This window comes from Centruroides vittatus, unplaced genomic scaffold, assembly GCF_030686945.1.
Source record: "Centruroides vittatus isolate TY-2023 unplaced genomic scaffold, ASM3068694v2 contig_2433, whole genome shotgun sequence".
Classification (NCBI taxonomy): Eukaryota; Metazoa; Arthropoda; class Arachnida; order Scorpiones; family Buthidae; genus Centruroides; species Centruroides vittatus.
In genome coordinates, this window is record NW_027121533.1 from 405365 (window position 1) to 422803 (window position 17439).

Consider the following 17439-nt stretch of genomic DNA (forward strand, 5'->3'; position numbering starts at 1 on the left):
CTTCATTTCTCCCCATAGACCTTACTGGCATGGGTGTCCCTACCAGGAGCTTATGCTCCAGCCTGCATTGCCCTATGGATCAGTAAAATTACTGGGCTCTCCCACCACGACCAGGTAGTGACCACGGGAGAGTTATTATTATTATTATTATTATTTACTAATAATAATAAAGAAAATGAGTAATGGACTAATTTATTTGCTTGACATTTACAATAAAAATCTTTCACTGCATGTCTTCTTTAAAAAGCCTAGTAGCCAAAACTCGTAGATTTAATTTAAAAAACTACAGCTTTTCTGGTTCTCTGCCATTGTCTTGAACAACCTCAAAATGATTATTTTGAATCATTTTTGTTTTTTCTTTTTAGCTCAGCTGACAGACACAAAAATATAGGAATTCCAAAATTCATTTCTGGCGTTACATTGCCAAACAATAAACGAGGAATTATTTATTGCGATGTCATCACAATGTTCTTAATTTTAGTAGAGCTTTGTCCCCATATATCATACTTTTCCTGTTTACAATAGAGATCATCTATCTAACTCTGTTCAGGAGAAAATTTTTGAATTGAAATAATGTGACTTTCAGTCCAAACTGGAAGTTCATGTATGGTTAATTGGGACCTCATTCCCCTAAGCTTTCGATATCGGGTCTCGACTTTCATGTATCTAACTCTGTTCTCAAGATTAAGGAAAGATGGACAGACGGATGCCATTGAGAGTTTATAGGTCTGCAATTTTTGAAAATTGTAGCCAGTGACAAGAGTCAAATCATTCTCCAATGTCATCATTCTTACTTAACACGATGCATGGAGAAATTTAATCAAGTCTTGTATATAATCACTGTTTGTTTCCCTATTCACAAAAGTCATGAGTAGAATTTTAAGTCTTAAAATGATTATTTTTTGTTAGAACATTCTTAATTTCCTCATATAATTTTTTTTTTTGTAATTTACATAAACCATTAAAATATTCCTTGGACTGGTTATCAACGAACATTGATATAAAGAAATATAAATTATACTCGGGTTTTTGTTAAGATAAATTCAGAATTAAATTTTTGGCTTTCTTAAGCAACAGACAGAGTTACTGATGTTATACATGTTTTATTTTATTATTTACTATTAAAAACTTAATTTATTGATATTATCTCTTTTACAGACTCAATTTATTCGTCACGACACACCACATCCAAAAGAACTAAAAGCCAGACACAACAAATTATTTGTTCAGAAAGGGAAAAATATTGATGGTCATGTTCTTATTCCTGATGATGAGGTAATTATAAATTCTTTATCTTTTGCATAAAAATTTCATTAAAATTTGCTCGATAAAATAGATTTAATATCAGATATTTCAATTACAAACTTTGCAACAATTACGTAATTTTTAATATCCATAGAAGATATTTATTTTAAAGAAATCAAAAACAAATATTTTAAAATTATTTATGTCTTCAAGAATCATATTAAATTTGATATTTATATGAAGTTATAAAAAGTGTAATTTTTTAAGTTATTTTCAGCTAAATTGTGACTAATTTTTAGATAAATAGATATTAAAATTTAACTTAAAACTAATGAATGACACTGATATCTTGTATAAATATTAAAACTTCAAAAATTTATTTTTAATTATTAAGTAAGTATCAGGTGACCAAAAAAGTTCTGTTGTTTTTTGTTGAAATGGGCTTGTCTGACAAGCTTGAACAAGTGTTAGAATTTATTCAATAGGTATTTTCTAATCAGTTTACTAGAAGTGTCAATTAGATTTTTTCTTTGTGAAATTGAAGGTTAAAATGGAAGTAGCGGATATCATGATTCGTGTGTGCGTTATGAGTATAAACTCAACACTGAAGCAAGAGAATTGTAGTTTTGACAAATCATTGTGTTATAATATAATCAAATTCATTTTATAAAAGTTTGTTATAAAATGGTTATTACATTAAACAAATATCCATAAATAAAACTCTATGTATAAGCAGAACAATTATTAGATAAATTTGAAAGGTGGTGGCAATTTAAAATCAAAGTTTTAATTTTAGAAACAAAGATCTAGAAAACATAAAATACAAAAGATGCTTTTAAAATTGAAATGTAAATAGTTTAACAAAATAGTTTCAATTAAAGTTGTTTTACAAGGGCTTTAAGTCTTGGCTAGGAGCTTTCCACTCCTAAATGAGGCTCCTGGAATATATTATGAGTGTGCATCAGCAATTTAGCATGTGCTCCAGATTGTTAGATTCGTGTAGCTGTACTCTTCATTTATTAACCCATATGGAAAGATTGGATGAGATTTTTAACATTTTATCAATGTAAATGAGACTTCTCTAAACCTTTCAACATAAATTTGATTTTATATTTCTTTACGAATCACTGTAATAATCAATGACATCAGAAAAATGTTCGTATTAGTTGAAAAAGTAATAGTAAAATTCACAAAATAATTGGAATTAATTTTAAATCCCAGTTATTTTTATTTCCAATCAATAAAAGTAAAATATAGATCATTATATTCAGTATGAGCTATTTAAAATAATAAAATCTGTTATTATTTGAAATTTATCTGAAACAGATACAATAAAGTATATTTTATAGTTTACATAAGCTCTCCTATCTACAAAGCTGCTTTTGTTTAGCAGCATTATAGATAATGGAAACATTAAACATTGTCTTTTTAGTAGATGATAGTTCTAGTGGTTTGGTACCACACTCTAGCATCTTTTATTTTTTTACCTTTACTCATAATTGTTAAATTAATGTGTAGCTTGGTTAGGAGAATATACATTCCCACAAAGCTTTAAATTCATACTAATTTAATTGTAGGCAAATGTTTTATATGGGAATTACTATAATTATTGGAAAATCACTAGAAAATAAAAAAATATTTTGGATAAATGTAGAAATTTATTACCGAATAGAACTCTAATGTGTTTCTTTTTATTACAGAAAGGTGATAAATCTGGTGTATTTCGGCCTCAGAGATCGAGCATTGCTTCCGAAAATGAGGAATTTTCAGACAATTTAGGTATGTGGAGGAAATACAGAAATTAACTTTTATTATTATTATTATTATTATTATATTAATAATCTAAGAAATTCCAGTTGGTATTGTTCATAAAAATTTTTGCAGAATTACAAAAGTTAAAATACGTGTGAAATATGCTAAAGATTTTTAGGATAAAAAATAATTTTTAAAATATTTTATAATAAATTAACTTGCAGAATAATTATATGAATTTATAATTACCAAAATGTAGTCTGTTTACTTTATATAATATTCTTGCTTTTATTTTTCTGATTATTTTTGACAATATTTGTATATAAACAAATTTTTAAGTACTGAATTTCTATTAAAATGATTGTCAAACATCAGTTACAGTCATATCCTGTTATCCAAATCTGATGACTTCTTGAAAATGATTCAAATATCAGAAAGTTTTCCATTTAAATCCCACATAGAACAAGATTCTACTGTATATCTACAGTAGAGTCTTGTTCTATATTTGTTTGACACTCCAAATATATGTGTATTTAAAGAGTGAATTGATTAATTTGATATCTATTAATAAATTTAATTATATGAATTCATATAACAGACTTTCTATAATTGTGAAGTAAGTGGCATATTGTAATTTAATTCTGCTGATCTGAAGTGAAATCTAGTCAAGTTATAATAATTTTTCACTGGTTATTTGATTTGGAATTTAATTCCTCACTACTTATCCATACTTACTTGCAATAGACAATTTTTCTTATTGTATGCTGGTATAATAAATCCAATCTTCTATATCATTAGATAACATTTTTTCATGCATTTTTATTTATATAATATATAATGAATGTAGGAGTAAATATAGCATAATTCTACATAATTTCATAATTTCTACAATAGTTCAACTTGCAAAACTCAATAAAAATTTTATCTTGATGTCTTGTAAAAAATTTATTAGAACTATTAATTTGAAAAAATTTGTTTTGCTTGTATTTCTTAAAATGATTAACACTATATACTAAAACTTTTTATATTTAATTTAGATAAAAGTATACAAAGTAATGACGACACTGAAATTTTATGTTCTTTTAATATGGAAGAACACTTACCTGTTGAAGATATTAAAAGAGAAGAGCATCCAGTTTTTCATTGCAGCGCTGTTGCCAGTGACAGTCAAATTACTCAAGAAAAATCTGATTCATTTTCAAAGGTATGGAGATGCTTTTACATATAATGTGAGAAGCCGGGGGCACGGGCTGTTCCCTAAAATGCCACTTACACGGCAACAGGTCTCACCGACCTGTTGCCGTGTTGTCTGTGGATGGATTTAAACCTGATAGGAGGGCAAGTTATTGAGTGGGGAGGTGCAATGGGTAAGTCAATAGGTGACTGACAGGTCTTTAACATTTAACAAAAATAAAGTTTATTATACATCTAAATCTAAAGAATACATATGGTTCATGAGGTTAAATGTAGTTAAAATACAGAGTTTTACAAAAGAACAGCGACTAATCTAGTTCCTATGCCACGTGCCTAATGTGAGAGTTCAGAAATATCTAAGTATACCTCTATGTTTTAACTGATGTGACATTTGTTCATTCGTATGGAAGCTTCGTAGCCAATGAATGTCATCCAACCCAGGGTCTTCTCCTGGAACTGGATCAAATCCATTCAGTGGAAGTCCGGGAGACTATGATGGTTACAATCAAAAGTATAACTTCCTCAAAGTGCACCTAACTTCTGGTGTCTCCACCTTTTATGTGATTGCGTGGGAACTTAGTCATGTGATCTTCCATTGTTTTGAAAGCAAAGGTTACTTTTGCAGGTGTGTGAGCTTGACAATGACTTGCATTGACGTCATGGTGTCGCTTTTCCTTTCTTTCACCATCGGTTGTTGTTGTTTCACAATGGCCTGTTAACATTCCCATTCATTTGTTGCTAGTCCAGTTGTCATTCAATCTGATTCGATCATGACAGATGTTTACATAAAAATTTTCATAGAAATGGGTTAAAATAACCTTTTGGGGTTATTTTAACCCATTTCTATGACATCCGTCATGATCTGTCATAAACTCGTGGATTTCTTATATACACTTAATTCTGTTTTTACACACTAGATTGATTCCCAGAAATTACATGTAAAAAAATACATTGTATATATGGAAAATTAGAAGATTGGTTACAGATCTAAGAAATCAATGAAAATAATGAAATAAATCATATGAAAAGTCTTGATAGAATCTTCCATTTTATTTTATTTTTTTTTGTGTGTGTGTTATCAAATTTTATTTCATATACATTACACATAAATAAATACATTAAAATAAAAATTAATTATAGATACATAAATTTCATTTGAAAAACAAAAACACGTAAAGAGTTAATGAACATAAAAATTGGGTAGAATATGTAATATGAGTTATACATAAGATTTTAATCACTGTCATTTTGACAATAAATGCATACATTTGTGCATGATTGCAATATCACTGCTATTGCTAAAAATACTTTATCGTGTTCTTCATCCACAGGTGAAGTTCTTTCTGTGAACAACTGAACATTAGTAGTAATGTTCTGTACTGCCGATGTTACAGTGGTTTATGAACAAATTCAGTTGTTAATGGCTGGGTTCGTATTGTGGCTAGACCTTTATATAATTCTCTATAAGATGACATTAATGCTTTCAGATCACATTAAAACTTTAAAAGTTGTTCCTTATACTTGACAAAATGATTACCCAATTTGTTAGCTAGATCAAGACCACCTTTAATTTGCGTTTTTTATATGCATATTATTTGAGTTTTTATAAAAAATGTTTCATGAAAAACTATGGTAATTCATATAAAACCTTTTGTATATTTCATTAAAACAACTCGCGTAAAAAGAAAATTATTATTTTAATTGTTAAATCAAAATGGTTTATAAAAAGATTCGTGTAAAAACAGGATTAGGTGTATATAATAAGTTAATCTTTTAAAATGTTCAGAATTAAATAATTAATTTTTTTCTAGGATGATGCACAGTATGGAAAATTTGATTTTAATATTAATAAATGGGCTGAAAGTAATAATAAACTCTCTCCTCGAGAAATGGCACCTCATTCGAAAAACAGTAGGCTAGACCAACTCTATACAAAAAAAGATTACAAGGTAAGTGAAATAAACTATAATTTACAGACAGTTGCTTGGCAAGGTGTTACCTACTACTGTACAAATCTGCATCCCTCAGTACCAAAAACATTGTCACGTAATACTTATTGCATTCAGAGCATCATTCCCATGCCCTTATTCAATCTAGAAATTTTATTGGTCAGCTCACATATAACAAATAGAATTTGGGTTATGGTCTTAATTATATTTAATTAACCTTTATTAACTAATCAATCAATCAGAGTCAAAATATGGCATCTAAAACATTTCGTAAACGTAAACATTTCTTTCTTAAACTTAAATTTTCCAAGAAAGTTAATCATAAAAACTTTTCTTCTTCTCTGGAATAGATAACTTTACAATAGATAACTGTTAAATTCAATTAAAGAACAACAGAAAGGTTACGTGTATTAAATATTTAATAATAATGTTCACATAATTGTTATGTGAATAATATTTAAGAATAGTGATATGTCAGCACTAGAAAATTGTTAAAAATTAAAAAATATATATATATATATATATATATTAAAATGTCCTTTCTTCACATCTCGGGAAATAAGTCTTATGATGGAGTCAACATTTATTTGGAGGGTCTGGCCATTTTATCAAGGATGTGTCAGGAATGTATCTTTTGTAATATGCCTGAAATATAAGCTGTTAAAAGACTTTTAGTTAGATTCACAAAATTTTTAAAATATTTGCAAAGAGGAAAACAGATTTGGAACAAAGAATTATTTAACAAATTTATGACCCTGGCATTCAGAACTTTATTCTTTTGAATTTATTCAACAATTCATAAATTGTCTCGTCTGTAGCAGGACTATGGAGTTTGGAGTAGAAAGCAATTCATAAGTTACCAGAGTCCAAGTTGGAGTTGGTAAAACTGGACCAACTCTAACTCCTAATAAATTTAAATTGTAATTTTAAATAATGTATGTTAAAATTTCTTATTTTACATAAAATAGGTTGATCAATCTATTCTTTCTGGTTTTATTTTATATTTAAACATTACTTTGATCTTGATAAGGAAGAGAACTGGTAGAGACAGATGTTCCTCATTTTGTTTGTTACATTCCATTAATTTATACTTCACATTGTTTTAATAAAAATATAACCTTGTTTTTATTATTTTTAAGTTTTGTAATTTCTATAATAAACAAAATAAAAAATACATAGATGTAGCTCTTAGACTCAAACTTTATCAGATTATGGTTCTAAAAAAGTAGAATGATGATTCCTGTTGACAGTGATGCTTTCAATCAATATAGAAACTATATAATTAGGATATTTGTTATTTAATTTCCATTTTGATATATAAATAAAGAAATTGTAGTCAAATGTATCATAAACTGAGGAGTCAGTTGAAACTTTTGCTGCCAGTTTCACATTCCTGATCTGTAGGGTCTTATGAAATTTTCTTTCAAAATTCTCCGATTTTATCGTTTCTTTCTTTGAATATGCAGCAATGCCGCAGTCATGCATTCTTGGTTGTAATCACAGGATTCGGCAATAAAAGCAAATAAAAACTTATTTTCCCAATGCAGATAGAGACTTTATAGACACATTGTATATGTTTATCGTGACATCTTGGTATAAAAATAATCTGTCAAAATATTTTAACAAAAACTACTTTATGTAATTTTTACATTATATGAAACATTAAGGACTGATTAAAGGTCTTAATTAGTCCTTAATCAGTATGGATTAAGAACTAATTAATTATAGTTAATTGACAATTTGAAAATCAATTTGGGACCGGAATAAAATTACACCTTTCTTGAAAGAACATAAATTGAATAGCGTATTATAAATAAATTATCATGAATTTAAACAAACAACTAGTTGGTTGTTTAAAACAGGACAGAGCTTAAACACTGACATTTTTGAATTACTAGGAACAGAATCTCATACGTTGAGTGTGAATTCAAGAAGGAAAAATTATCTGAAAAATATTTTCACTAAAAATCATTCCTTCATTTTCTCCACAAGGCTCTGAGTGTTCAGTCAAAACAAATTTGGGAGAAAGTTGCTTCCTTTGTATCATGGAAAGAAATTATCATTTGTTACTTTGCATAAACCATACAGAAAATAGCATATTTCCATTACTCATTAAGCCAGAGAACAAGTCCATGAAACACTGCACTAAAGATGAAACTTATAACATCTGTCTTATGTACACAGGAATGTAATTTCTTGTTTATATTTACAGTGAAATTTATTCAATTAATGTTCCTCTACTTACAAAAATCCTTTTCTTAAGAACTTAAATGTCAGTTTCTGACAAACGTAAACAGTTGTATTATTCTATAAACTATATCAGATATAAAAGAAAGTTTTTGTTTATATTTCCATTATTTATGTTTATTTTTCACCAATTATTATTTTTATAGGAAACTTCACCACTTATCTCCCCCGAAAAGGAGGAAATTGATGCCAAGATCTCTGACAATTTAAATGGTAATTTTCAAACATTTTCTAATGCAAAATATATATGTCTGCTCTTATGCTTTGAACATTCATTCTTCAATAGGCAAACTCAAAGAAAATAATAACAATAATAGTATAAAGAGTATTTATGAAATGCAATAAAGGAGTCATTGCACAATTTTCATAGTAAAAAAAAATTCTGCAAGTTCTATTATACTTCTGTTGAAAAATTTATTTTTTAAACTAAAAACAAATTCATTTAAATATGTAGGATACATATTAAGATATAAATGTATTTTTCGTTGTAGATACATGATGAGAGAACTATGTCTTACATAAATGTAAGCAGTAGCTTTTCCATTACAGAGTTTTTGCATGTAAAACACATACTCAAAATTTTCCTCACAAAGTTTAACACTTTAATAAATACAGCTAATCCAATAGTTGTTACAAATACCAAATGAACAGCTGGATTCTTTATTAGGCTATAAGACTAATAATTACCAAGCAATTTGCAGAAGCAGGCTGTTAAGGCTGCCATCTCTTGTTAATTATAATAAATTAATTAATTTGTATTGACATAGTTTATACTAATTGTAACTTGAAATAAGATGCAATCAAATGTCTTTCAGTTGAGGTAGCACAATTTACCAATATGTCCAGGCAAATGCTAATTGTAATTGACTTCTCACCGAAAAAGAAAAAAATTGGGGTGATTTGATTTTGCACAAACACCCATCATTTATCTATGAAGCCATCTTAGAAACTTAACAGAAATTTTGATAGACAGACACACCAGTAGGTGAAGCAAAACATTTGTGTAAAAACATTGAGAATTTGTTTTACAGTAGAGAGTCGAAAATCGGAATCAATTGGGGACTCGGGTTGTTTCGATTAGTCATTTGTTCTGATTACCCATTATGTACGAAAAAATACATTAACCGGTCCGAAGTTCAAATTTTTCTCCGTTGCGTGTCGCTTTGTGTTGAATTTTTCTTTGTTGCGTGTTGCTTCGTGTTGAATTTTTCTTTGTTGCGTGTTGCTTCGTGTTGAATTTTCGTCGATTTTAAGCCCAACGAAAATTTTTATAATAATAATCAAGGCTATCGTATCGTTAAAAATTATTTCTGCATTTTGTACAAACAAAATAAATATATTGAAGAATATAAAAACATGAAAATTATACTTTAGAAGTAAATTTAGTATCAAAAACGTTCGATTCAGCACGACACAGTCCGACTGAAAATCGTGCCGATTACCGGCGATTCCGGTTACCAGTGTTCCGATTAACGACTCTCTACTGCACTTGCAAAATACTGCAAGTAAACACTTTTTCGAAGTCTGAAGTTAAGGTAACTCGGACATCTTGCATTTTGGTCTTATTACTTCCATTCCGTAGCCCTGTATAGAATTTGCATTATCCTTATAATAGGTCTAAGTTTCATTATATAATAAATTATTAATTTTAATCCTAACTTTTTGATAATTTTGTTATTTTTAGATGGTGAGAATTTGAACATCACTGATTTTGATAGGGAAACATTAACATTTGAAATTGAGAAACACACTAAGGGTCTTGGTCTGAGCATTGCTGGAGGAAAAGGTACTTCCCCTTACAAGGATAATGATCAGGTAATAACTGGAAATTTAGTTTTAATGCAGAACTTTTCATTTTTTTTTTAATCAACTTCTACAAGTACAAATTTAAGATTAAAGAATCTACGAATTTAATAATTTGTGGATCAGTAAGACCAATATTAATTGTCTTCAAATTACTACCAAGTTGTATCTAAATTTTAAAGGTATTGATCTCATCATGTCTCACTTTGGACACTCATGTTTATAGAATTAAGTAGAGAAGTGTTTTGGCTACAAAATATACAATACTTAATTATGGAAGGCTTTACCATTGATTTCAGAGCAACCTATAAATGTACTCGTGAAATGAGGTTTAAAGCTGCATCCTGGAACTAACTAGAAACAAAGAGTATATTTCCTGGTAAAGCAGCTGATGTTATGTTAAGCGAAGAATTTGAAACAAACAGTTCTACATTCACTTTGCTGTTTGTAAGTGTTGCTTTTATGTAAAATTAAAATATTTAGTCAAAAAACCAAGGGTAACTGTAGCCAATGCTTCCTCCTCCTCTTTCAACTTTTTCTGCTCTGTGGGTGCAAAGGTCTTTTTATCATACCATCGTGCATTTGGCCAAGCCCACAATGAGGGTGGCTGGGTGACTGGCCTTTGTAACCATTGCTATAAAAGTTAAGTGTTTTGACAAAGTTGCTTTAAACAGATTTATTGGGCAATGCATCAATTCTCTTAACACGTTTGATGGTATCTGAGAATTCAATAAATTGTTTTACTTTCAACCTAAAGAAGAATGGAGTAAATGCACTCCAAAACATCACATTTTTTTAATTATTGATACTTGTAGGAGATGGCGGAATTGCTAAACACCTTTAAACCAAATTAATTGAAAAAAATAGCATAAATGTAACTTGAAAAATGAATAATATTCAGCTGACATTTGACACCAAAACTAGTGCTTTGATTTGTTTCAGTTATTATTTTAGACCTTTATTTATGTTTTTATTGCCATTTCACATTCTTGTTTCTGGCGTAATATCTTTAAATGTCATTAATGTCCATTTATAGAAATGTAAAGATTTGTCCAGTTGCTACAAATGAAAGTTAGGCGTAACTTTTTGTTTGAGTGAGTCAAGATGCTAATCAATCATTTTGGGAGATTTGAATCTAATCCACACCAACATAATTTAGAGTGGTTAGTGCAGTCGGAGCATGTTTCCCCATCTTTGTGCTGGAGACAAGGAATAGTGTCCTTGACAAATGGTGTTTTGTTTGATGATGGTGATGTTATAAAATATGTGAATGTAGAAAGGTGCATGTGGACGATTCTTGTACTTATTAGCCAAATTATATATACTTATGTTAACATAATAATTATTTACATAGGGTATATTTGTGTCTCGTGTTACTGTCGGAGGAGTGGCTGATCTGGCAGGCATTAAAGTTGGAGATAAAATTGTCGAGGTAAGAAAATGTTTTAATGATATTTAAATAATACTTTTATAACTACATAAAACACTTCAAAGTCATTATATATATATAGAACAAGTGGTTCTAAAATGGTATGCTGAGGTACACTCTAATGTACTGCAAGAGATGGCTAAATGTACCATCATATTATGAAAATATATTTTAAAAATGAGAAGAAACCCATTTGTACAAAGATTTATTACATTTGTGATCAATTATATCTAGGATAAGTCTTGTGATCAATTATATCTAGGATAAGTCTACAGAATAAGTTATTATATACACAACTGCTTACTATAGTACACAACTGTGTACTATATCTGTTTCATAATTTAAAGTTTATTAATGCTGTTAGTTTTGTACACAAAGTGTGCTAGAAAAATTTTGCACAATTCAGACTGCACTGTGAAGCAAAAACATTTGTGAATCACTGGTCTAGAAATTAGATTGACTTCAGACTGATTAATAATAAATCTGTCGTAATGAAGTGAAGGTTGAATTTCTTTAAAATATGACCACAAATGCCTGATTTTTGTACTTGACAATATTATTTTCTCTGTAGCATATATTTCTTAATGTTTTTGAAAACTGGCTTTACCATTCTGTATACCTAGTCTCAATTTATTTATTTAGCAATGTATGGTATGAATTTGTCCCACATGACATTCTGAACACATTCATTATGCCAGTGACATAACTGGAGATTATACACCTGAAGTGCTTCAAAAAATCAATGATGCATCTTACAGTTTCTATATTAAGTTAGCATATTTTTAAATTCTTAACCTTAAGGAGTCATAAAGAAAAGTATTGTAAATATTAGATTCTCAAATTTCTAAGTTGAAAACATACAAGATTAATGAATAAAACAGAAATATTCTAAGTAATTAATGTGTATTTGGAAGGTTAATTTGTTATATAAGTTTCTTTTATATTGTAGAACTTCATTAACTTGGACTGATTGGGGAAAGCCTAGTCCAAATAAGTGTGGTTTTTACTCAAATGAGTATTGTATGATATGAGAAGTACACTTTATTTAAAGTCAAATTTTAACATTCACTTTAAATGTGAACAAATACAATCATTTGATAAATATTTACAATGCAGCAGCAGCATCATTGTTCTTCTCATTTCAAATATTTACTAATTTGAGCTTCAAAAGAAACTAACTGTTCCTTGATTACATCTTAACACATCTGACTAAGGGTCAAAATTAACAAATTTATTATTGTAAAAAATACAATAATGCAAAATAGTAGTTATTCCAAATTACTAGAGTCTAAATTAATGAGGTTTTACTGCACATGTATTTAATTTAGTTGTCTAAAAAACACAGAAATGTCTGTCACTCAGTGATAAAAAACTGTAGGCTACATTTAAAGTCAAAAATTTAATAACAAATGAGTTTGATTGGCTTAAATGGAAATGTTTAGCCTGTTTCCCCTTTAGGTTTTTAACAATGAAATGTATTTTATAACAAATGAGAAGCTAACTCCCAACATGGAAAATCAAAATACCTCATTCAGCCTGTGTATTTCTGGGTTCTATCATGTCACTGGTATAATGAAGTGATACAGTTGTACTGCCAGAGTTATGTTGACGTTCATAATTATTAGGATATATACTAGAAAAGTGATATCTTCATAGAATTTAAAACCAGTTATTTCGACTTATACATATTTTAACTATTTTCCAGGTGGATGGAAAGTCGATGGTTCAAGCCAGCCACTATGAAGCGGTGGAGAGATTGAAAACAATGGAAAGTCACATGGTCATAAAGGTCAGCAGAAAAACTGAAACCACCACAAAGGTAATTTGCCTATAAATTTTTTAATTTAAAATACATGGTGCAATCATAAATCAGATTTGATCTATAAAGGTTTTAATTCTTAACTAATTTAATGCTAGAATGCCCAGTGCAGACAAATTGTCCTTAAAAGAGTTTTGATTAACACTCATTTTATAAATTGTCATTAGTGTAGTAAATGCTTTTGTCACTTTTCATCTTTTTATGTAAACTATTTATCATTGAACATATAATTTCTTTTTTCATATTTCATTTTTGTATAATATTTCTCTTTGACTCCCAGTGGGGACAATTTGTCCTCTGTATAAAAGTTGGTTAATCTAAACAAAACAACCTTTTTAAAAAGTTTAGTTATGTGCTAATTTCAGTATTGTTTTCCTTTAATTATTTTATTATTTGTATGTGTTTTATTTCTTCAAAAATAAATTACTTTAATTTCAAATCTGCTACTCTTTGTCTCCATCTATTGTTTTTTTCTATTTATTTCCTCCCTCTATGTGTATATGTATTGCTTGGATAAAGGTGAGGTTTTTGTGTATATGTATTGCTTTTTTTATTCACATGCTTTGTTTTGTTGTTTTTATTTATTTACTTGCTTTTGTGTGGACATATTTCTTGAGTATGGTCAGATTTCAGTATTCATTCAGTTGCTTAGAAGTTTGGTATGAAAGCTCATGTTATAAATGAACAAATTATAAAAAGATTACAGAATGTTCCTGACAATGAATCAGATGGTGGAGACATTTATTGTGAAAACAGTAATGGTAATTATTTTTTGTACCTTATGATCCGATAGATCAGGGCTTCTTAAACTTTTTTATTCGCGACCCCATTAATGATTGTGATTTTTTCGCACCCCCCCAAAAAATATATATATATAAAATAAAGATATATAAATATTTTGTGATGATTTATTGATTAGGTAACAATATATATACATATGAAAAAATATAGTTTTAGAATCTGTTTACAAACATACAAAAATATAAAATTAAAAATTGCACAAAAGTTGTAAAATTGTATTTATTATAGTTACAAAAATTATATAACCCTATTTTTCATCAAAACTGCATTTTTTGCAATAACATAAATAAAAGAGAATATTGGGCAAAATATGTCGCCGCTGGTATATATCTGAACCCGGGTGTTTTGACCGTCTTAGTTTGTTCGAATATATTCGAGTGCAGCCGTTAAATGGTTAAGTATACAAAAATTAAAGGAAAATTGTTTTTTAATGAGACAGATGTGCTTGCTTTTTACTGCATAACAAACTAAATCTTGGTGCAATGTTTAACACTGCTGGACGTAAAATCTCTTCAACATTTTTTAGTGATGAACAATACTGAGATTTGATGTGTGTTAAAGGTGAAAAAGTAATTTCACATAACTATGTAGTGTTGAATGGTAGAAGAACATTTTCATTATTTTGCATTAAAATCTCGCGACCCCAAGATTTTGCTAAGCGACCCATGGTTTAAGAAGCCCTGTGATAGATGATTCTGAAATTGCTGAGACTTCTAATTACTTAGAAAATGTTGGTGACATTACTAACACAAACAGTCCTTCCTAGTAAAAAAAGATACTTCATTGATGAAGCATGATTGGGTTTGGAATCATTACGTATCTCACAGAGGCACTAAGCATTTGGGACATCAGATTTTCCGTATGACAAATTTCGATTTAAAAGTCGATGATGGTGATCAGTGCATTGCATTAGACAGAACAGTTTATGACATAAAAATCAGTATTTATCAAGCCCAAAAAAGAGAATAAATATCTTTGTTTTTTTATCCTGCAGTAACTAATCTGATTAGTGAAACAAAACAAAACACCTGAGTCGTATTATATTAAACACAACTTACGGTGCTGCTATTATTGGTCTATATTATTTAGAATATTATATCAAGACATTATCTAAAAAATGGCTTCTGTATTTTTTTGTAATACACTAGCTGTAGTTTCAATTAATGCATATGTCTTATACACAAATGTGTCAAAATTGCTTGAGGAGAAATTATACAGAGACTCAATAAAGTAGTCGAAGAAGAATCTATCTCCATTTTCAAGCACTATTTAGTAAAGAAAAGACAATGTTCTCAAACAAACAGAAGAAAATGCCAATTGTTAAAAAATTAAAAAAGAAAAAGATCACATAGATGCTCATTGAACGAAATCCTTGCTTGCAATTGGTGCGCACACAAAATTCATCATCATTGTATAAATTGTATAAAAATAAACAAAATTTTTATTCAATTATTTTTTAAAATGCTTTTTCAAAATTTTAAATGCTCAAAAACTTCAAATTATAACAAAATAAAATGTGAGAACTGGATTTAACTGCAGAGGACAAATTGTCTGCTTTGGGAATTCTAGGGTAAAGAAAAGTCTGGGCGTTCTAGTGTTAAATCTGCCCTCCAACCCCGTTCAAAATAGTCTTTCCTGTATTTATAGTGTCTTTTAGCTTCCAAGCCTCAAATCTCCTTGGAAAGCATTATTTCAAAAATTCCAAAGCACTTGTTGCAGTTCAGACAGGATCTCTTCAACAGTGTGAAAGGGTAAGGAGGTTGAGAAAAGACATTTTTTTATTTTACAAAAAAAACTTGCATTTTGAAGACCATGTGTGTAGGAGTATTGTCACAATGAAAGAGCCAAGTTCTGGACTTTTACAATGAATATCTCAAGCAATCACCTCAAAACATTACAGTAAAAATTTGAGTTCATTCTGACCAAAAGGAACAAATTTCTGGTACGTAATTCCCTTATGGTCAAAAAACAATTTGACATGCTCTTTGTCCTACTTGCTTTGCCTTCTTGGATCTCTGAGATTGTGGTCTTGCTCAAGGCTTATCTGCTGCAGGGTTTCCTGCGGCAGATAAGCATTTTGGGGATCTATGGCAGATTTCCCAAGTTTAATGCAAAATTTAAAGTCTGCTCTTTGTTCGATTTTTCAAGTTTATTCTTAAATTGCAGCAAGACACCAGTGCAGTGTTAAAAAAAATCATATGTAGCAAGCATTTTGGTTTGAAAACTTCACCATCTCTTAGCAGACTGACACTTGCATGTCTAAGGCATTGAGCATTTGTGGCAAAATGACTATTTTATGCTACTGCCAAAATACTGGAAACAGTCTGGTTTCTTCTTGATTGCACTCTGTAACAGACAGCCTCAGGATTAACTTATTTATTTTCATTATATACTATATAACAATTGTTAGTTTGATATACTGAAGTAATCCAAAGGTCAGTTAACCATTTTTTAAAGGCCATATGTCATTCAATTTATATATTGATCAAGAAGGGTCTCAGTTTGAATAAATTTTGTGAAGTTTGGAAGCACTTTAAGACAATGGCAGGTTAGGCTTCACAGTGATTAACTGACATTTGGGCTACCCTGTGTATTCTTCCTAAATGCATTTCCATAAATTAGTATTTTTAAAATGTTTTTTGTTTGAACAGACAAAAGACCAAGACACTTCTTCTGTACATAAAATAACACTGGATGAATCAAAGGAGAACAATACAATTCTGGATGAACACACGGAAGCAAAGGAGAATTTCAAGCAAGTGGAATCAAACGATCAGAAGTACGAAACCATAAAGGAGGTGAAGAATTATTTTATTATATCGTTCATCTTTTAACCTATTATATTTTCTATTGTGTATTGTAGAAAATGAGTCGTCTATTCTAACAAAGTAATGTGAAAAACTTAAATTATGATCACATGTAATTCAGATGGCAAAGCAATGATATGACCATCCAATAATATAAACTCTCCAAAACTGAAATAAAACTTAATCACATAGCTATAATCAGGTTTATGTATACTCTAGTGCAGTAGTTCTGAAACTGTGATCAGTGGACCTCTGGGGTCAGAGATACTTGTCGGAGGGCCTGCAGACCAACTTTCTAAAAACATTTTTATTTTATTAGTTAGCAAATACTTAAAGTTATATTAAAATGTTATGTTGTAACGACTTTTAAAAAATAACAAGCAATTACTTATT

At 29.3% G+C, this 17439-nt stretch overlaps 1 protein-coding gene across 2 annotated transcripts in view; it reads left to right on the plus strand.

Annotated features, from left to right (window-relative positions):
- LOC136971285 (protein lap4-like) overlaps positions 1-17439 on the plus strand; it is an 82314-nt gene that overhangs the window by 54900 nt on the left and 9975 nt on the right. For both annotated transcript variants that reach the window (XM_067265746.1, XM_067265747.1), the window contains exons 12-20: positions 1159-1275; positions 2946-3024; positions 4035-4201; positions 6003-6140; positions 8534-8600; positions 10072-10202; positions 11545-11622; positions 13325-13438; positions 16891-17037. In XM_067265746.1, the coding sequence (XP_067121847.1) occupies positions 1159-1275; positions 2946-3024; positions 4035-4201; positions 6003-6140; positions 8534-8600; positions 10072-10202; positions 11545-11622; positions 13325-13438; positions 16891-17037 (1038 nt within the window). The remainder of the gene's footprint in view (positions 1-1158; positions 1276-2945; positions 3025-4034; positions 4202-6002; positions 6141-8533; positions 8601-10071; positions 10203-11544; positions 11623-13324; positions 13439-16890; positions 17038-17439) is intronic.